The 23,225-nt window shown below is 43.3% G+C and overlaps 1 protein-coding gene across 1 annotated transcript in view; it reads left to right on the forward strand.

Annotated features, from left to right (window-relative positions):
* Positions 1-23,225, forward strand: part of si:dkeyp-27e10.3 (UPF0606 protein KIAA1549) — a 63,488-nt gene that overhangs the window by 11,958 nt on the left and 28,305 nt on the right. Inside the window, exons 2-7 of the mRNA XM_042081726.1 lie at positions 9,132-10,556; positions 11,124-11,212; positions 12,251-12,428; positions 12,708-12,838; positions 14,163-14,352; positions 21,471-21,530. Of these exons, the coding sequence (XP_041937660.1) occupies positions 9,132-10,556; positions 11,124-11,212; positions 12,251-12,428; positions 12,708-12,838; positions 14,163-14,352; positions 21,471-21,530 (2,073 nt within the window). The remainder of the gene's footprint in view (positions 1-9,131; positions 10,557-11,123; positions 11,213-12,250; positions 12,429-12,707; positions 12,839-14,162; positions 14,353-21,470; positions 21,531-23,225) is intronic.

Consider the following 23,225-nt stretch of genomic DNA (forward strand, 5'->3'; position numbering starts at 1 on the left):
TCAGAGCTGCAGAACACGAGTAGTCACATCTAATCAGATTTACATCTGTATGTCTGTTTGGACGAGTGGGGATCAGCCCTGATTTTGTGTCTGTGTCTGTGTGGGTGTGTGTGTGTGTGAGAGAGAGAGAGAGACAGAGTGAGAGAGAGAGAGAGGGAGAGCTTGCACTGTATTGCAGATCAGAGATCCATTTTTGTGTGTGGCAGTCCAATCTATATGTTTTCCCTGAGGTATGTAAGCACAACCATAGGTTTGTTTCAAGCACCAGGCAGCTCAGTGATTGACTGACCAATTAACCCCTAGTTACCCACAGGCCTTTGAGGTAGCTATCTGTACTTGAGGCATTACTGTAAATGCAGGCTGATGCATCATGGGTACAGTGCTGATGCTGTGTGCTGCTGTGTGGTGGAAGTTGTGTGTCTTTTTGAGCTTTGTAAGTACGTGTGTGTGTGTATAATGTTTGTGTGTGTATAATGTGTGCGTGTGTATAATGTTTGTGTGTGTATAATGTGTGCGTGTGTATAATGTGTGTATAATGTGTATGTGTGTATAATGTGTATGTGTGTGTGTATGTGTGTGTATGTATAATGTGTGCGTGTGTGTATAATGTGTGTGTGTGTATAATGTGTGTGTGTGTATAATGTGTATGTGTGTATAATGTGTGTGTGTATAATGTGTGTGTGTGTGTGTGTGTGTATAATGTGTATGTGTGTATAATGTGTATGTGTGTATAATGTGTGTATACAGTATGTGTCAGGGTTGTGCACAATTCGAATTGCAATTGTGCTTCCTGTTTGCTACCTCAATTGAAATGCAAGAGAAATTCAAGAATTGAATTGGAATTTAAGAGCCAGTTTCAATTCAATTCTGGAATTTTGCACAAGCCTGGTATGTGTGTGTGTATAATGTTTTATGTGTGTGTGTATGTGTGTATAATGTGTATTGTGACCAGGCATGGCAAAACCAGGCACATGTCTCCCCAGAGACATTTTGAGTTATTCACACATTTTGAAAGTGTAGTTTCAAAGCTATCCAATGATGTCTCACTTATGAAGATCTAATAATATTTGAATAAGTTGTAGCCATTTTAAAGTATACACATCTCAAAGCTACAAGCTGAGAATTCAGGGTTTTCAATTTGACTACTTTCTCCCTGAATCCATGGGAGGGGAACACAATGGTCCTCATTTGCATGACATTAAGATCAACCCTCCCCCCTGTCACGGTCTCTGATATGTCAGCCTGCAGTGCTAATGACTCATCGAAACTATCTGTAATGGGTTACAGAACCAGCTAGTAGCAATGGATAAAATAGTCTAAAACGCGAACTAAACAAACATGAGATCACGTTTGCAAACCCTGTTAATTTGAATGCACACACGATGCAAGTCACCCTGCCATCAGTCAAAACAAGACATTCTCGCATTATTCAAATTATTGTCCACCGAAACTATCTGTAATGGGTTTTGGCTAGTAGCCTATGGTGCCTATACGACAGTAGGCCTACGTTAGCTAGTAGCAATGGATAAAGTTTCTAACACACAAACTTTATCCCCGTCAAATGTAACTGTGGAAATAGCATCTGATATCTTACGATCTAGGATTCTTCCTCGTTGTAATTATCTTCGGCTAAGGTCAGCTCTAGATTAGGGATGTTCTCCAATGTAATGAAGTCGCCTTCATCATCAGATTCAGGTCATCTGCAATCCGCTGTGCTTTGTCCATCTCCATTCCAATTGTAAACAAACAGCATGCTGGTTCAGTAAGTAGCCATGAGGTTACTTCTAGCATACAGCTGATTGGCCGACAAAACAAAAGAGCACTAATAGTCACGCCCAATTCAAACGCTGGTTTACTTCCTGAAACTTAACCATTTTCAAAGACAAAATATACACTTTTAAAGCAACCAATGCTGTTATCTGAAACATGGAATTGCTTCTTTAGGACTTCAACTTGCACATTCTGCAAAAAAACAAAAATAACTAATTTTGAAGAAAAAAACTTCAAAGTCGTTGTGTATGTGTGTATGTGTGTATAATGTGTGTGTGTGTACATTAGTTGTGTGCCACTTTTAAAGGCTATGTGTTCAATATGTGTTCAGTACAGGCTATGTGTTCAGTATGTGTTCAGTACAGACTATGTGTTCAGTATGTTTCAGTACAGGCTATGTGTTCAGTGCAGGCTATGTGTTCAGTACAGGCTATGTGTTCAGTACAGGCTATGTGTTCAGTATGTGTTCAGTGCAGGCTACGTGAATTTGGTTTTAGTGTTAATTTCGTCAGACGAGACGAGACGAAATATGTTCATCAACGACCTTTTTTTCCATGACTAAGACAAGACGATGACGAAACTGCACTAATGTCCTGAAACACTGACTAAGACTATCTTAAGATGCATTATTGTTGACGAAAAAAGACGAGACTAAAATGTTTTGCATGAAATAAAAACTAAGATAAAATATCTCTTCATTTTCATCTACAAAATGAGAAGACAGAATATCTAGCTGTTACACTTTCAAAATATTCTGAATGAGTTCATGGTTCATGCGCAGCAGCTTTCCTGTAGACTGGTCTACGCGCTGTTGCTGCCACCCTGTGGCTGCAACACGAAACTACATGGAGCAAAAACACTGGAGATTTCTGCCAGCTTTATGCCACAATGCTACATACTCATAAGTTGCAGCTTTATGCCACAATGCTACATACCCAGAAGTTGCAGCTTTATGCCACAATGCTACATACCCAGAAGTTGCAGCTTTATGCCACAATGCTACATACCCAGAAGTTGCAGCTTTATGCCACAATGCTACATACTCATAAGTTGCAGCTTTATGCCACAATGCTACATACTCATAAGTTGCAGCTTTATGCCACAATGCTACATACTCCATACTAAAATCCAGCAGAATATTCAGCAAGTAATATTTAACTAGTTACACTGCAACCAAGCTAATATGGAAAGTTCGCTAGCAACTAAGCTAATACGGAAAGTTCGCTAGCAACTAAGCTAATATGGAAAGTTTGGGGATATGGCCTTTGGGCGCATATCGCCGTCTAGCGTGGCGGAGAAAAACATTCGTACTTCGTCTACGAAGATCAAGCTCTATCTGTGCATGTAAACGAGCTGACTGACAAAAAATCAGAATGAGTAATCAATAAAGTATCTATCTATCTATCTATCTATCTATCTATCTAATTATAACAGACGTAAAAATCAGAATGAGTAATCAATAAAGTATCTATCAATCTATCTAATTATAACAGACGAGAAGCCCTGTGGACACATATTGGGGAACAATTGAGATGTGGGAAGAAGACTCTAATAGGGCTACAGTATGTGCACTGGGTTTGCTGGGGCTATGTGCACTGGGTTTGCTGCAGGGGAAGAAGACTCTAGTCAAGTCAAGTCAAGTTTATTTGTACAAAATATGACCGCCGCCCAGTCCAGCACATTTTTTCCACAAAAAGAAATCACGCTGAAAGGCCTATATGATTCTAACTGTCTCACTAAATTGCATTATCCACACTCAATTCTCACTGGTATCTGCTAGACAACAAGTACCAAAACATGATTAGTTCATAGATTTCACATGTAAAATTAATTTTATACAACCCCACCTCCATCTTGCCTGTTCATAATTCTGAGAAATTCTTGATTGTTTGTGTTATGTTTATGTTATGTGAGAGTGTGTGTGTGTGTGTGTGTGTGTGTGCCTGCGTATGTGCCTGTGCATGCAAGCGTACATATGTCTACTGTGTGAGTATGTGTCATACGTATGATTGCTGTGAATGTGTGTGTGTGTGTGTGTGTGTGTGTGTGTATCCAGTGTATCTGTTTGTGCACATGTGTGCACATGAAATGGGTTAACATGACCCCTGGAGGCAAACATACGGAAAAAAATGGTCATCCTAGGCCCTACAGTTCTCAAGATATTCACAGAGAACTGTGTCTGCCCTACCCTCCTTTCGGGGGGTCCAGTCCAGCGGGGGGGCTACAGATCAAAACGAAAAATGACGGTTCCATGCTATCCATGTGGGGGTACATGCCCACCAAGTTTCGTGTACCCCGGTCTTTCAGTGTCCCGGGAATCCTCGTTGGTGTACGTCACTAAATGTACACATAAATTATTTTATTGTAAGGCCCCCCATGAACGAAAGTACACAAAACTTGGCATGCATTCGGAGGGTGTCATAATGATCCTACACTTTTAATTTCGTGCAGTTTTGACCTTGTCAGCCAGAGATATTGTGATGAAAACACCTAATTTTTTGCTTTTTAATTTTTAACTAGGTGGCGCTATACATGAAATAAGTGGTAATGGGATGGGTTGACATGCCCCCTTAAGACCAACATACATAAAGAAGGTGGACCTCCTAGGCCCTACGGTTCTCGATATATTCACAGAAAACTGTCTCCGGCCACCTACAGGCCAGTTGGTGTATAGTAACATAAATTAATTTATTGTGTGGCCCCCCATGAACGGAATTCCACAAAACTTGGCGTGCATACAGAGGGTGTCATAATGATCCTACACTTCCAATTTCGTGCAGTTTTGACTATGTTAGGTCACAGATACCTTCAATTACAACACCTCATTTTTACTTTTTTGTGTTTAACTAGGTGGCGCTATACATGGTTATGGAATGGGTAGACATGGCCCCTTGAGATCAACATCCAAAAAAAAAATGGTCCTCCTAAACCCAACGGTTTTCGAGATATTCACAGAAAACTGTGTCTGCCCTACCCTCCTTTCGGGGGGTCCAGTCCAGTGGGGGGCTACAGATCAAAACGAAAAACGATGGTTCCATGCTATCCATGTGGGGTTACATGCCCACCAAGTTTCGTGTACCCCGGTCTTTCAGTGTCCCGGGAATCATTGATGGAAATTTGGGCATGCAAAAAAGAAACAGCTTCGCTGTGCGGCGGTCATAATAATAACAAATAAAGGCAATATAGTCAAAGAATAGTTAAAAGGTAAAGATCATAATAAAAAGACAACATAAAACACAAGGTAAAATCATTTAAAAATAAAGAATAATTAGTAAGCAAAAACAAAGGCAAAAGTAATAAAAGACAAGGTAGAATAATTATCAAGGCAGATTTAGAATTTGTAACTCGGCACAGTTAGCAGAAAGCATCTGAGAAAGGTTTGGTCTTAAGTCTAGATTTAAAACGGGCTACAGTTGGGGCCTTTTTGATGTCATCCGAAATTTGGTTCCACAGCTGAGCCGCATAGCAGCTAAAAGCTGCTTCACCATGTTTAGTTCTAACAGTAGGTTTTACTAGCAGGTTTTTCACCTGGGACCTGAGAGGACGAGAAGGTGTGTACTGCTGAAGCATGTCTGACAGGTATTTAGGTCCTTCTCCATTTACTTATAAACAAGCAATAGTGCTTTAAAGTCAATTCTGTGACTTACTGGAAGCCAGTGCAAGGACTTAAGAATTGGAGTAATGTGGTCAGTTATTTTAGTTTTTGTTAGAATCCTAGCTGCTGCATTTTGTATCACCTGAAGCTGTTTAATAGCTTCAGGTGATACAAAGCTGTTTTTAGGAAGGCCTGTGAACAGTCAATTGCAGTAATCAACCCTGCTGGAGATAAATGCATGAATGAGTTTCAAATGCATGGCTGCGTTCGCCGATAGTTGTTTCCCCGCATCATTTACATACAGGCGTCCACAGGCAGCTCTGTGTTGCTGGAGACACTGCAATTCACGTGCAGACTGCCCCTCCCCCACAAGCAGAGTGCTGAAAGCCTGCTCTTCAAGACAAAACAGTAAACTTTAAACTTTCAAAGCATCTTTTAACTGTTTGACTTAGCTGAAATATTGCCATACACTTTGAAGGTGGAAGCAAGTTTGTGTGTCCAAATGGAAAACGAGAATAATAGATAGATAGGTACTTTATTTAATGCTTAATGCCTCATTTATAGAACTGCTTGCCATTGTATTTAGGGAGCTGCAAATAGCTAAGTTGTAGGCTATCTGTATGCATGCGGTAGCGGTAGCTGTTACGAACACTGGTCAATCATATGATTAAGTAATGCCGACGTTGTTCCATGATATTTGTGGGAGTTTTATTCAGCGACCACCTGGCTGAGTTTGGACGTGTGTGGTGTGTGTGTCTAACTATCATTAAACTATCTATCTATTAAACTAGCTGTCTATCAACAACTTTTAAACTATCTACATTCAACTTTTAAACTTTTAAACTATATACATTCACTAGATGTCTATCAACAACTTTTAACTGGTCATCAACTGTCAACACTTTTCATCAACTATGACTCCTACACACTGTAGCTAGTTAGCATGGTTAGCAAAGTTAGCATGTTAGCATTGCTAGCATTTTTAGCAAAACTGTTAAAAATGATTAGCTAGGTTAGCTAAGTCACATGGTTAGCATAGTTAACATGCTAGCATGTTAGCATGCTAGTTAGCATTTTAAGCAAAACTACTAAAAATTATTAGCTAGGTTAGATAAGTAACATGGTTAGCATAGTTAACATGCTAGCAGGTTATTATGCTAGTTAGCAAAACTGCTAAAAATGATTAGCTAAGTTAGCTAAGTAACATGGTTAACATAGTTAACATGCTAATTAGCATAGTTAGCATAACTACTAAAAATGATAAGCTTGGTTAACTAAGTCACATGGTTAACATAGTTAGCATGTTAGCATTGCTAACATAGTTAAACATTTTCTAGTAGTTTTGCTAAACATGTTAGCAAAACTGCTAGAAAATGTTAGTTACGTTAGATGTGGTTGATGTGGTACGGGTAGGAGATAGGACTGGTTTACCCTATAAGCTCGATGCATTTGTGTTCTATTTCTTGTCAATACAGGAATAGAGAATGTCATGGGCTTACTGGGTCCCGGCATGTTCTCAAAACTACTGTCAGTACCATTTATATTGCAGGGACCCTGAGAATATCATGCAATACAGTCATCATCATCAAATAATTGTCCCCTGCAGCTGCTATATGCCAGCTGAGAATATGAACTAAGAGGTTGTTGCTGCTTAAGAGATCCTTCTGAATGGAAATGGGGAAGCTGTGGAGGTGCCATGTGCACCTTTGGTGCTAAGGGTCTTGGGGTACTAAAAAACCGCACAGTTGAAGGTCTTGGTCTACTAACAAGGTGGGATGTTGATGGGTATACCGTTGAAGGTCTTGGGCTACTAAAAAACTGCAGGGCTACTGGCAGCAGTCCTTCCATTCTTGCAGGGAGCATCATGTGCTGGGGTGGGGATGGTGATGGGTATGCAGGGGATCCTGGGGAGTTTGAGTGGGTGGGGGAGTGTTGGGATGAGGATGGATATACAAGGGGGTTTGGGTGGCCTGGGGAATTTGATCGGGTGGGGATGTGATTGGGTGTAGGTGGTGATGGGAGATCAGGGGGGTTTGGGTGGCCTGGGGAGTTTGATCGGGTGGGGATGTGATTGGGTGTAGGTGGTGATGGGAAATCAAGGAAGATGGGGTTGAAAATTGATCCAGAGTCTCCATCTGCCTGCTGAGGTTCTGGGAAGTTTGTTGCAGACGCTCCGCTTTCAGCATGTATTCCAGTAGTGTATTCCATGTTGTTGTGTCTTTGTGGTGACAAGGAGTCGACGGAGGTGGGGAGGGGTATTGGTACTGGTGTTACAACATGACCCTTCCTTTCTGATAGCACCTCAGCAGCTTTGATAGCTGCTATCTCCTCATGCTCATCACATCCATTTGTTTGCTGAGATTCCAGGGAGTTTGACGCCAGTGATTGACTTTGAGTCATTTTAGCAGCACCCATCTTATCTTGTCCAGTGGACATAGCTGGGCATTGTTGAGCTGGTTGTTTATGTTTCTCCAAGGTCTCCATTTTAGTGGAGGCTAGCGGGTGGTTACCAGAGGGCCCCACAGCAGGGAGGGTTGGGCATATCTCTGTTTCAGCCTGTGCAGAGTGTTTTGGTTTAGCTGAGTTGTTGATGTCATCCGCTTGTTGTGCAGGAGAGAGAGGTGATAGTATTTGGTTAAGATCTTGGCCCCAGTCCAACTCAGCTCTGTGCTATTTGGTCTGAAGTATTCCCTGCGATTCCAAAAAAGGTTCAAATTGTCAATAAAAATCATCCCAATTGAAAAGCATGTTTTTGCGAGCCAGGTGTTTTAACTGAATAGTCTGGAAAATACAAAGCTTCCCTCTGCTGCTCATATAGGGCTGAGAAAAGTTCCTTGAAATCTTCTTTGACATACAGCTGTTCTCTGTAGATGTCATTTGCTCCAACATCCACAATGATGCGCTTGATAGTTGCATATTTTGACACCAGTTCTGCACTGAAGCATTTGGGAAACAACATACAATCATCCTTTCCCCATTTATATGTCTCACAGCAGAGTCGCCTAGAACGAGGGTTGTGGGATGAATAGGTGTCGAGTGCTGCTTCTTGTCTGTGCCCATCTTTCTATTGTTGTGGTTTGATCGCTGCCTGCTTTGGGTCTGTTCCCTGGGGCAGTATGTGCAGTATGTGCACTGGGTTTGTTGCAGGTCTATGTGCAGTATGTGCACTGGGTTTGCTGCAGGGCTATGTGCAGTATGTGCACTGGGTTTGCTGCAGGGCTATGTGCAGTATGTGCACGGAGTTTGCTGCAGGGGGAGACTCTCTGATAGGGCAGGTATTTTTAGGTGCCGCAGTTTTGAATGTAGGCTGTTGCTGGTGCTCATGTGTGTAGACATTCACAGCCTTAAACTGTAGTAGCGTGTTTGTGTGTGTGTGTGTCTGTGTATGTATGTATTCCACTTAGAGTTTGAGAAGAGACTAGTAGACTAGAAGCATAGTTTGCAAACAGAAGTGGCAGTCATTTGTGTATATAATGATGTGGCTGTAGTTGTGTGAAGTTGCTTATAAATAATGATGTGTGCATGATAAACTACTGTGCAGAGATGTCACTACATGATATTAGCCTCTTTGTCTATGTATGCTAAACTACTGTGCAGAGATGTCACTACATGATATTTGCCTCTTTGTCTCTTTCCATATTTTGACTCCGTGCTATGTGATGTGAATATTAGACACACAGGTATGAGTGTTTAAATATTCAAGAGGACTGCAGTGTGTACCTTTCCCAGCCATACCATTCATTGGCTATCCTGTGTCTGTTCGCAGTGTCCAGCCTTTCTGAGAGAGGTCTGCCTGAACCTGCTGCAAGAATAGCTTCAGCCGCAAATAGAACATCTTTGTCGTTGTCGTCATCATCATCATCATCATCATCATCATCATGGCCACAGCGGTTTGAAGCAGCTCGGCGGCATTCTCCCCCAGGATCCAGACATTCCAAAAAGGCCAGTGGTCACCATGGCCACGGCCGGGGCCCAGTCTCCAGCGCCAACGCCAACGTGTCCAGGGCGAGGACAGAGGCCTCTGATGACCGGAACGACGGCAGCAGCCGCGAGGACGGTATGCGTGACGACGGTAGCCATGACGACGGCGCCCAGGGCATCCACCTGCTGCTGCGCCCGCCTGAGCTCCTGGCACCCAGCCAAGGCCCGCTTCTCCATGGCAACGAGCGCCAAGGCCCGCTTCTCCATGGCAACGAGCCCACACCCGCCACGCCCACCCTGGCGCCGCCCGACGACACCGAGTCGTCCCCCACGGCCGAGGACTGGGGCTCCGGCGACTACCTGGAGACGCTCACCTTCATGGGGGCGGACGCAGAGGACCTGTCGCTTCTCTCCAGCCTGCCCACACACACACTCACACACTCCCCGATGCGCACACACACGCACACGCACGCGGAGGATCTGGACGAGGCCGGCACGGGCGTGAGCTACGACACCGCATTTCCCGCCCGCCCGACACTCCCCCTCTCCTCCAGGCCCCTCCCTCCGACGGCGGCCGCCGGCGACCCGCGCCTTCCTCCCGGGGTGGACGTAGACCAGGAGCTGGATTTCGATTGGGCGGAACTGTACCCCATCGAGCCCACAGAGATGCTCCTGCCTGACATGAACAGTCTGGAGTACTACAACATGCTGCAGAACCGAGAGAACGTCACGCGCACACACACCACGCACACACACACACACACACCCAGCAAGGAGGCCAAAGACAACAGCAGTGCCGGGCAAGAGCAGAGGGACAGCAAGGACACCTCTCTCATCTCTCCCACCCCCGCACACACCTTCACACACATGCTCACACACACACACACACACACACACGCTCCACCTCCTGCACCCACGCCTGCTAAGCCCTCCATTAGCCCCACCCCCTCCCTCTCCCCGCCCATCCTCAGAGCTCCTCCTACAGACACCCATAGGCCCTCCCCCCCCAAGCCCACCCCTCACGCCTCCATGGGCATAGCACGCCCCCCCGGCCCCCCTGCCATACCCCCCCCGGCTCCCAGCATCCCCCGCAGACCGACCACCCAGGCGGTCACCACCAAGCCGCCGCGCGCCCCCTACGCACCCCGCCCCAGCACCATGCCTCCAACACAAGCCCCAACGCCTCCAACTCCAAGAATCCCCCTGTCCCCGCCGAGCAGACAGCCCTTGTGCAACATCAGTAGACCTGATATGTACCTCGTGCAAGTGGGTATGTGGGATCAGTCGTAGCATTTAGCATGTGATACAAGTGGGTATGTGGGATCAGTCATAGCATTTAGCATGTGATACAAGTGGGTATGTGGGATCAGTCATAGCATTTAGCATGTGATACAAGTGGGTATGTGGGATCAGTCATAGCATTTAGCATGTGATGCAATGTAAGTATTAGCAATAACAATTGTAATATTTAGATGTTTTTAGTATTATACTGTTTAGCATAAACACATAAATTGACCCGAATATTGACATTAAAAAGTCATATACTTTTCTAATTGCTGTCAATGATACCATTTATATGTATGTTTTTAAATAATTTTAGTATTAGTCATTGTAAAGTCTGAAAATCACTCTAATGTCCAGAAAGTTAAATATCATGTTCTAAACTGTATTGATTGAGGCCTGAAGGCTACTGATTAGTCTTGGTGTGAAGTATACTGCAGCACTGCATGATGTTATAAAGTGTATTGATTGAGGCCTTAAGGCTACTGATTAGTCTTGGTTTGAAGTATACTGCAGCACTGCAGTGCTGACTGCTGCCCTCTGCTGGCTGGTGCAGGTATGCCAGTGGGCACTTCCGTTGCTTTCGCCAAAGCCCACATCAAGGACGTCCTGAGACGGGAGTTCAACCGCTCGGTAGAGCTGCAGGTGAGTGTCTCACTGTCAGAGCGTCAGCTGGACCACAGCATACACATACAGACCAGGGGTCAGGGGTCAATTCATAAAGAAATGTAAACATTTCAGATTTGATATGAGGGGTCAATTCATAGACAAATGTAAACATTTCAGATTTGATATCCCTTCGCTGCATAGTTCTCTGACATTCTATTACTGACTGCTCTTGGATATCTTGCACACATACTTTGCATACACATGCTCAGGTAACATGTTGTAATGTTCCACATCACTTTTTGCATAATTGTAATATAGATTTAAAGAGTAGAAAATGTATATGTAAAATGAATAGAAATGTATGTAAAATGTACATAATAGAAATGTATGTAAAATGTACATAAATGATGAAAATGTGAGGTGGATGTAAATGCATGGATGCCTAGACGACCTCTATTTGCATTTATTCACACTGCATAGGTGTCCATATTTGCATGCACATAGTCAAAGATAATTAATGCGTAGCAAGATGGGTCGTCCTAGTTCATGTCTATGAGGTCAAAGTTCAGTCAGAGACAGGCTTCAGTCCCCGCCTGCACAGGGGCGTGTCACTGACGTATGACTGACGTTTCGGTTCCACGCCAGACAGAAGCCAGAGTACAAAACAAACTTGTGTACACCTTCATTAATGTTGATTTTCTCCTGACTGGAGGGTCATACTGTCACGACATTCTCCTGAAATGGGGTGGAGGGTTTGGAGATCATGATACCGTGTCCGAAATGTGCCTCCATTGCTCAGAAAAATAAGGCTTTGACAAATTCTGGGAAATTCTTGGATTCTGCCATAGACCTCAATGTTAAAAAGGGAGCCCGATCACTGCATAAATGGGGGATAGTGGCCCCCCCTCGTACAGGGCGTGTACTACTGCTACCCTATTTGCATACATTTCCAGGGACAGGAAATGGCCTCTCAGGAAGTATCTTCGTAATCAACCATCTTTGACATAGTGTTTTGTACCGAGCTGAAGGATCATGTTAATGACCTTTAACCTCGTGACCTTTAACCTTTGCCAGGTGCTCAGGGCTCCGCCCACCTTCATCTTCCGCACGGTGGCCGGCCCGCTGGTGTTCACAGCCGTTTCTGTCATAAACGCTCTCCTCCAATCAGCACGCAGCTCAGCCTCCACCACCATCCTCTCTGTCACGCCCATCTCCGTCTCTGCGCCTGACCACAAGCACCTGGTGCACTCAGGTGTGCACACAATGATGTGTGTGTGTGTGTGTGTGTGTACCTAACCACATTTTATTGCTTTTTAAAAAAAATTGGACTATTGTGTATGTGTGTAACAAGCCAGTTATACATTGTAAACATGCGTGGATTTTTAATCTGCTTTTTAATAGTTATAAAACAAATTGAATTCTTTTTAAATTCATATTGAAATTGTATTCACATTTTGTAAATGTGGCCATGTCATGTGTGCGTGTGCGTGTGCGTGTGCGTGTGCATGTGTGTGTGTGTGTGTGTGTGCAGTACTTCAGTTTGTTCCAGGCCACGTGGATGTGCGTGTGTGCAGCTTCAGTGAGCAGGTGGAGAGAGGCCTGCTCACAGCATACACTGAGGTGCGCCGACGCTACCAGGAAAATGGAAGCTTCACCATAGAGGTAACTATGAAAACCTTAACCCTTTAGCCGCCAGGGTTTAAATTGGATTTTCACATCAAAATTTCAAAAGGCCATGGCTTGAAAGTGGTCAGAGATAAAGTCCTACTGGAAATGTGAAAATCATTGAGTATGAACAAAAGTTTAAAAAGGTGGTCAATTTACTCATCTAATTTGCATATTATGACATCAATGGATGGCAACCATCTTGAATTATGCACATTTCAGTAAATACTAGATGTTGAACATATTTGAGCAGTTTTACTTTCTTTTTTTGTCATTTCACCGACATAACAAATGAACAGCAAAACAGTCACATGTAAACCAACAATAGTAAACTATTACTATAACCACAAACCCTATGCTACTATACAATAATGTAGCCTGGTAAAATAAGTTCCTATCGCGGGTGACTTTGTAGTTCTTCAGAGCCCTATTTTTACTACCCCTGCTGTCTGTACCACGTCCATTACGGACACTATTATCACCATTACCACTGCAACCTCCAGCTATGTTGGGCAGAGGGTCGAAATAAGCATGGTATGTTTAGTGGACACCGTCGTCTACACGCAAAGACGCACCTCCATTCACAGACGCACCGTGACTATCACTGTCAATAGACGATCGATCATATTCTCCAAAAGGCAGATACTCTCTTTCAGAATCAGAGTAGGTGAATAACAGACCCAAGACTTCATCACATGTGATTTTTTTTTTTTTACATTTGGTGTATTTCTGCAAAACTGCAATTTCTGCAAAACTATGGCCCGCATCACTTCTGCGTTATAGAGGAAATGCACATGTGTTTCTCGCGTACTTCCTGAAAACTTTCACAAACAAACATGAGCTTCAATTGAAGCTCTGGATGTCTGCCAACTAGTGGTAAAGAGTGCAAAAGAGATTTTACACTGTACTCGAGTCTATCGTCTGTTTTATTCAGTAATGACGCTTGTCGCAATATTGCGACTTGGGCGGTTAGAGTGTTAATGGAAGCTTCACCATAGAGGTAACTATGACAACCTTAATGGAAGCTTCACCATTGAGGTAACTATGGCAACCTTAACCTTGACACAACATAAAAACAGTACACTGACCTGAGCCCTTATCCTGACCTTAATATCCCATTACATTAATCATTGCATCCATAATGCATCTTTAGCTCATATTAGTCAGATTGTTCAGAGTTTTATAAGTGAATGCCACTAGACTGGACACATGCATAACAATTTTCTATGACCATGGGTGGGGTTTGGTGTGCGTGCGTGCGTGTGGGTGGGTGCGTGTGTGTGTTTGCGTGCGTATGCGTTTGTGTGTGTGTGTGTGTCAGATTGTCAACATCACAATCAGCATGGCCAAGGCCCAGCGTCAGCAGCAGAGGGCGCCGGTGGACGTCACCTTCGCTGTGAAGGACGAACGCGGCTACCTGCTGGGGTCAGAGGTCAGCGGTCACCTGCGACAGCTCAGCATGGTGGAGTACAGCTTCTACCTGGGCTTCCCTGTGGTGCAGATAGCAGAGCGTGAGTTTACACACACACACACACACACTCACACACAAACACTCACACACAAACACACACACACTCACACTCATACACACTCACACACAAACACACACACACTCACACACAAACACACACACACTCACACACAAACACACACACACTCACACTCACACACACACACACACACACACTCACACACAAACACACACACACTCACACACACACACAAACACACACACTCACACTCATACACACACACACACTCACACACAAACACACACACACTCACACACACTTAGACATACGCACACGAGCACGCACGCACACGTGCACGCACACACACACACATACACACGCACACAAACACACACACACTCACACACAAACACACACACACACACACTCACACACAAACACACACACACTCACACACACACACTCACACACAAACACACACACATACAGTGGGTCCCCGTTAAGTTTGGACGGGTTCCTTCAGGAATCACGCACCCCATTTTCTCAGCAGAAATGGCACAAACTGCAGTTGACACAAACAACCACAAGGTGTCACTTTGGAGTTCTGCCACTACTATTTTTGATACGACTTGACTTACTGCTTCCATGATGCATTTTCCAAGTCAGTAGAACAATCAGAGAAAGATGAGCCATTACCAAACATATATGATAATACAATAGCGTGAGTTTTTATATCTTATACCCTATTTGTCACGGTTACTTATAGATTTGATAGTGTAACGATAAGCGCATGAGACTTTCAGCGGGGGCACGGGAACTTAAATTGATCACGGTAGTTTAAGCTTACACTTGACAAAACATTCTAATATGAAAATGTAGATGCAATTGTTGTAAGATGGTGCAGCTCCTTTAAGAAAGCACCGTGTGCAGGGATAGAGAGAGAGAAAGCGAGAGGGGATATGTGTTAGAACTTAGATGCGTGTGGAAAGTGCTGTTGAGACTGGAGCGAGTCATATTCAAAATAATGCAAAAAATAAATCCGCAGATAAAACCAATTATCCTCATTCATTGCAACCGCAGCATGCCTGTTTGCCGACGTTCAAACGAAAAATATATCAAAGCACCTTTTGCGTTTGAATGTAGCACGAATTTAAACAGCTTGACAAATGATTTAGCTAATTGATTATAGCCTGTACAGCAATTGTTGAACATTTACCTGTACAAGTACATTGTTAGCCTACAGACCAATTTCCATAGTGCACATCTTATCAACAGTTTGAATGTCGTGTGTTTCTGCATTGACAAATACCGTTCAGCACAATGATTCATGCCCAATTAATTTCCCCTGTTAAAGTGTTCACCTTTGTTACACTATTTGGTTTCATGATGTAGCCTATGATAAACACCAGCCAAATACTCAGCTAATGTTATAGGCTATACAATTTCCCCTCTTAAAGACAAGCTGGTGTAGCTTATTAGACTAGGCTACTATTAAAATGCACCGACGGTAGCCTTGGCTATGTGTAAAATAAGCTATCGCATGATTTCATGCACGTAAGTTCATGCATCTGTCAAGTTCGTACAGGGCCTCGCACCCCCTTGCGACGGCCCTGCAGCTCCTCCTAAGACAGCGAAGAAAAAGTTAAAATACGCGATAAACCCGGGAAAAGTTGACAGGTTTGTTTCGGTCCCAGTGATTATTGTGAAATTGTGCAAACGACAGCCTTTTCAAGGCATTTCAAGGAAGGAGTCGTAGCATGCAAGCTCCCAAATTGACCCAGTAGCCTACAGAAGGCATCAATAGCCTAAATTGTTGGGACTGGGGAGGGTCATGCGTTTTTTCTCAATCACTTTGGAGTGTCATAGAAAAATGTCTTGCTGGCGAGGAAGGGTCACGTCTTTTTTGACTTACGCTCCCAAAACTCCTGCGGTAGCCCCTTAAATAAATAACGAACAGTCCCTAATTGATTATAGCCTGTAGGCCTACACCAGCAATTGTTGAACATTTACCTGTACAGGACATTGACAGTAGCCCAGCCTAACAAGCAGATGTTGCAAAAAAGACGCAATTAATCAGAAATAAATAATGTAATCTGCATCGCTTTATTTAACAAACTGCAAGCAACAAGAGGGTTGAGTTTGCTGTGAGGCCAAACCCAAGAGCAGAGCCTATCTGCTAAGGCACTCGATAGGCTATAACGAGCTGTGTGCGCCTGGAAAGACAATAAGATGCTTTCTGAATAGCACAGCGAAGACGGCTCTGGTCATCCCATACCCTCCCCCCACTTCCTGTAGCCTACCATTATGACTTTGCCGTTTTGGGACATTAAGCTTTTTCACGTTAAGCCCCCCTCCCCCACCCCCTTCTTTCACAAGCAGTGGGGGAGCGCGGGGCACAAAGTAACACTTTTTGGTAGACAAAGGAGGGTTCTCCGCGCTTCTGTCGTTTGGCCACAATCCGGTGCAACCAGGCCAGGACAGATATTTTAGAGCAGGGGTGTCAAACTCATTTTCATAGAGGGCCACATCATTGAATTTATAGGTTACTGAGGGCCACATAATCGGCGAACATGTGCATGGTGCAACCATGAAATCGGTATTGCAGTATGGCTTATTCAAAATTGGTGTGTAATGGTCCTAACCACTTTAAAACAGTGTGGCTGAAATAAAAAACAAACAGCCTACAACAGTAACATTTTCAAATGCAACTTCTAGGCCTACAGTATTAGTTAACAACTGATCAATATGCATTCATGGACTAACATTGATGAGAATAAACTGCAGTCAATAATGTGCATAACAATGTCCATAACACATATCACCACTAAAATTAACTGTGGCTAAGAAAGGTACTGTGTGTGTGTGTGTGTGTGTGTGTGTGTGTGTGTGAGAGAGAGAGAGAGAGAGAGAGAGAGAGAGAGAGAGAGAGAGAGCTATGGTACGTACACCCACCCACCCCCACCCCCGCAAAAACAAATTCACGCGTGTACAATATTTGTCCGTTTCCCGGTTTTAGGTCCGTGCATTGCAAAAAAAGTAGCCTACATAGCATAACAAAATCCACATGCAATAATACAACAACAACGTCTACGATGACCTATTAATTTGGACAAATTGATACAGCCCTATAGCTAAAGTTACCTTTAGTTTTGTTCTAGCGTACCATGACTTCTGGCTTTAAACAGCTGTAATCTAACGTTCTGACAAGCACACCAATTGCCTACCTTGTTCTTGCCCATCTGGAATAACCCCTCTAGCTTTGCTGTCTCCATCCTTTCTGTTTTCTTTGTTTAAACTTGTGATATCCATAACTAGTGAATTAGCCCAACATTGTGTGCTGATAACCATATATAGATAGCCGAGTAAAAGAAAACAACAAGTAGCCTAGTTGTGCCTGCGTGCGTATTCTGTCTTTAAAGTTTAATAATGTTCTGCACCTTTTACTAAAGAATAAAGAAAATTAAGAAGACATCTGAGCTGCACCGGCGTCTCTCCTTCTCTCTAACACCTTTTGGCTTTGGCTAAATATTTCTAAAATCATTTGAGTTTCACTAGTCACATGTTTTAACAAGCAACACTTCTTATTGAACTAATAACAGACGTGTGTCGAAAATTGACTTTATTTTCCATACGGAGAAATAACATATGCAGAGTCTAGCAAGGTCAATCTTGCCAAAAAAGCCCTCAAACCTGAAAACACATGAGGCAAAAGTGCAAAAAATCACAAAACTAACTAAACTAACACGCGCATATTTTTGTATTGCAATCATTGTAGCCTACAGTTGTAACAGCGCGTAACAGTCGTTTTACTCCCCGTATGCGCTCATTATAAAGAACGTTTAACGTGTCCCAAAAACAGCTATCAATTAATCACCAAACGTCTTATAAACAAGTATTGCCAGGAGCAAAAAATTCAAAAAATGATAACAATAGGCCTAGGCCTTTATATGGCTCTGCTCCTGCCTAGATTCGAACTCAGAACTACCTGAAAGTTGCAGACCTGTTCTGGAAATACGTGCATTAACCCACTCGACCGTCAGACAACGCTATCTGCTTCGAGTAGCCTATTGGGTAGGACTGTAGCCTATACTGGTTGCTGTGGCACAGTCTTGAGTGACCGAATTCGTTTTTCTTTGTCATATGAATGCTGTCATTTTGTTAACATTACTGTTAAGGAGATGCTGTAGGCAAAGGCTATATTTCAACCTCGTTAGTGTAGTAAAAAAAAATCAGAACTATTCACAAGGTTTCTGGGCAGCATATTTATGTTCTGTTAGCAAGCGAACTTCTCATGACTACCGACAAAGTAGCCTACTGCCAGCTGACGAAGCTCTCATTTTAAAACATTACTGAGAGACAGGCACTGTACAATCAAGAAATCTTGCCACTGAATCCAAAACTATGTTAAACATTATGTACAAAGCTTAGGCTACAGTGGACTAGCATGTTGCAGGGGCTGCTAAAAACACAGAGAAACGCTGAAAACTCGGCCAATCACAGCCCTTGCTGTCGAATGCGCCGTCTGGTTCGACCGTGGAACGCCACAGCAGACTATGCTGCCCCCAAGCGGCTGCAGTTGTACTTACATTTCACCCAGCTGCGTGAATCACCATGATCGTGAATGAAGTGTCAATTTTTAACTGGGACCCACTGTACACACACACATACACACACAAACACACACACATACGCACACGCGCGCGCACTCACACACACACACACACACACACACACACACACACACACACACACACAAACACACACACTCACACACATACACACACACACACATACGCGCACGCATGCACACACACACACTCACACACAGACACACACACACACTCACACATACGCACACGCGCACACACACACACACACAGAAACACACACGTACTCATACGCGCACGCACGCACGCACACACACACACATACGCGCACACACGCACGCACACACACACGCACACATACGCGCACGCACACACATACACACACACACACTCACAAACACACACACACTCACGCACACACTCACACACACACACACACACACACACACTTACACATACGCACACGCACGCACACACACACACACACACACACACATACGCACATGCGTACGTACGCACGCACACACACACATACACACACACACACATATTCACACGCGCACGCACGCACGCACACCTAGTGTACACACATACACACACCTGCAGCAGAACATGCATTTATAGATGCATATGCACACACACCAACATACTTACACACTTACACACTCACACATACACACTCACACACACACACACTTACACACACATATGAGGGGCCGTCTAGGCATTAATTCATACTTGGTCTTACACACACTATCATAATCTTGCACATACACCACTATACTCATGCACACTCACTATTATAGTCATTTTACATGTATGTATGAGAGGGTATAGTCGTGTATGTGAGAGAGTATAGTAGTGTATGTGAAGGAGTATAGTAGTGAATGTGAGAGAGTATCGTAGTGTATGTGAGAGAGTAAAGAGTATAGTAGTGTATGTGAGAAAGTATAGTAGTGTATGTGAGAGAGTATAGTAGTGTATGTCAGAGACTATAGTAGTGTATGTGAGAGAGTAAAGAGTATAGTAGTGTATGTGAAGGAGTATAGTAGTGTATGTGAGAGAGTATAGTAGTGTATGTGAGAGACTATAGTAGTGTATGTGAAGGAGTATAGTAGTGTATGTGAGAGACTATAGTAGTGTATGTGAAGGAGTATAGTAGTGTATGTGAGAGAGTATAGTAGTGTATGTGAGAGAGTAAAGAGTATAGTAGTGTATGTGAAGGAGTATAGTAGTGTATGTGAGAGAGTATAGTAGTACATGTGAGAGAGTAAAGAGTATAGTAGTGTATGTGAGAGAGTTTGGTAGTGTATGTGAGAGAGTATAGTAGTGTATGAGAGAGAGTATAGTAGTGTATAGTAGTGTATGTGAGAGAGTTTAGTAGTGAATGCAAGAGAGTATAGTAGTGAATGTGAGAGAGTATAGTGGTGTATGCAAGAGAGTATAGTAGTGAATGTGAGAGAGTATAGTAGTGTATGTGAGAGAGTATAGTAGTGAATGTGAGAGAGTATAGTAGTATATGTGAGAGAGTATAGTGGTGTATGTGAGAGAGTATAGTAGTGTATGTGAGAGAGTATAGTAGTGAATGTGAGAGAGTATAGTAGTATATGTGAGAGAGTTTAGTGGTGTATGTGAGAGAGTATAGTGGTGTGTGAGAGAGTTTGCATGAAACGGAAGGAGTTTGATTTCTCAGTTCCTGATTGGTTTGTCAATGTCACTTCTCTCTAGCTAGCCAATTAAAATCAAGGAAGGGGAGGGACCTACACTGTCAACAATATTCGTGTAGACCTAGTGGTAGGGGAAAAAATCAGCCAAGTCCTATGTGACTAAATATTAAACTACTACTGCAAACCGAATGCAAATTAGGCTACAAAGACATGAGGGGTGCCTATTCTATTGTAGCCTAATAGCCTAGGCTACCAGCTCCAGCTCCACCTCCTTTTCCCTATAGTCTCTCACATATACTCTTTACTCTCTCACATACACTACTATACTCTCTCACATTCACTACTATACTCTTTACTCTCTCACATACACTACTATACTCTCTCACATACACTACTATACTCTCTCACATTCACTACTATACTCTCTCACATACACTACTATACTCTCTCACATTCACTACTATACTCCTTCACATACACTACTATACTCTCTCACATACACGACTATACTCTCTCATACATACATGTAAAATGACTATAATAGTGAGTGTGCATGAGTATAGTGGTGTATGTGCAAGATTATGATAGTGTGTGTAAGACCAAGTATGAATTAAGGCCTAGACGACCCCTCATACACACACTTACACACACACACACACACACACTTACACACACACACACTTATACACTTACACACACACACACTTACACACACACACTTACACACACACACACACACACACGTACAGTTGTGCTGTTGTATCTACAGTGTGTATGTGAGTTTGTACTCTCATTCTCATATACACCAACCACAGAGGATACAGTTAGAATATTTTAGCCTGAAATGACTTTTCATCTCTGATATATGTGTGTGTGTCTACAGCATTTCATTACCCAGAGCTCAATATGACCCACCTGCTCCGCTCCTCTTGGGTGAAGACGGGTAAGAGCTTACTGACCTCACTGGAGCACAGTGTATAAGTGTGTGTGTGTGTGTGTGTGTAAGAGCTTACTGACCTCACTGGAGCACAGTGTATAAGTGTGTGTGTGTGTGTGTAAGAGCTTACTGACCTCACTGGAGCACAGTGTATAAGTGTGTGTATTTGTTAGTGTGTGTGTTTGTGTGTGTAAGAGCTTACTGACCTCACTGGAGCACAGTGTATAAGTGTGTGTATTTGTTAGTGTGTGTGTGTGTGTGTGTAAGAGCTTACTGACCTCACTGGAGCACAGTGTATAAGTGTGTGTATTTGTTAGTGTGTGTGTTTGTGTGTGTAAGAGCTTACTGACATCACTGGAGCACAGTGTATAAGTGTGTGTATTTGTTAGTGTGTGTGTTTGTGTGTGTAAGAGCTTACTGACATCACTGGAGCACAGTGTATAAGTGTGTGTATTTGTTAGTGTGTGTGTTTGTGTGTGTAAGAGCTTACTGACATCACTGGAGCACAGTGTATAAGTGTGTGTAGTTGTTAGTGTGTGTGTGTGTGTTTGTGTGTGTAAGAGCTTACTGACCTCACTGGAGCACAGTGTATAAGTGTGTGTAGTTGTTAGTGTGTGTGTGTGTGTTTGTGTGTGTAAGAGCTTACTGACATCACTGGAGCACAGTGTATAAGTGTGTGTGTGTGTTTGTGTGTGTGTGTGTGTTTGTGTGTGGAAGAGCTTACTGACGTCACTGGAGCACAGTGTATAAGTGTGTGTAGTTGTTAGTGTGTGTGTGTGTGTTTGTGTGTGTAAGAGCTTACTGACATCACTGGAGCACAGTGTATAAGTGTGTGTATTTGTTAGTGTGTGTGTTTGTGTGTGTAAGAGCTTACTGACATCACTGGAGCACAGTATATAAGTGTGTGTAGTTGTTAGTGTGTGTGTGTGTGTGTAAGAGCTTACTGACGTCACTGTAGCACAGTGTATAAGTGTGTGTATTTGTTAGTGTGTGTGTTTGTGTGTGTAAGAGCTTACTGACCTCACTGGAGCACAGTGTATAAGTGTGTGTAGTTGTTAGTGTGTGTGTGTGTTTGTGTGTGTAAGAGCTTACTGACCTCACTGGAGCACAGTGTATAAGTGTGTGTATTTGTTAGTGTGTGTGTTTGTGTGTGTAAGAGCTTACTGACGTCACTGGAGCACAGTGTATAAGTGTGTGTAGTTGTTAGTGTGTGTGTGTGTGTGTTTGTGTGTGTAAGAGCTTACTGACATCACTGGAGCACAGTGTATAAGTGTGTGTAGTTGTTAGTGTGTGTGTGTGTGTGTTTGTGTGTGTAAGAGCTTACTGACATCACTGGAGCACAGTGTATAAGTGTGTGTAGTTGTTAGTGTGTGTGTTTGTGTGTGGAAGAGCTTACTGACGTCACTGGAGCACAGTGTATAAGTGTGTGTATTTGTTAGTGTGTGTGTGTGTGTGTGTTTGTGTGTGTAAGAGCTTACTGACGTCACTGTAGCACAGTATTCACCCCTTGCAAGTGACGTCACGTTTTGTTCGCGCCACAGCAAAATAGCCTAGTGGACGGCAAGAACACGAATCAAATCAATGGGTTGTAATGGGACATATCGCACAGCTAGGAGATTATAGTGAGATTTAACCGTAGTAATGCCCTTCCACGACTGTTGGCTTATTGTTTGGAATACAACAACATCCCATGTTCTTGCA

Source organism: Alosa sapidissima, chromosome 23 (genome assembly GCF_018492685.1).
Source record: "Alosa sapidissima isolate fAloSap1 chromosome 23, fAloSap1.pri, whole genome shotgun sequence".
Taxonomy (NCBI): domain Eukaryota; kingdom Metazoa; phylum Chordata; class Actinopteri; order Clupeiformes; family Clupeidae; genus Alosa; species Alosa sapidissima.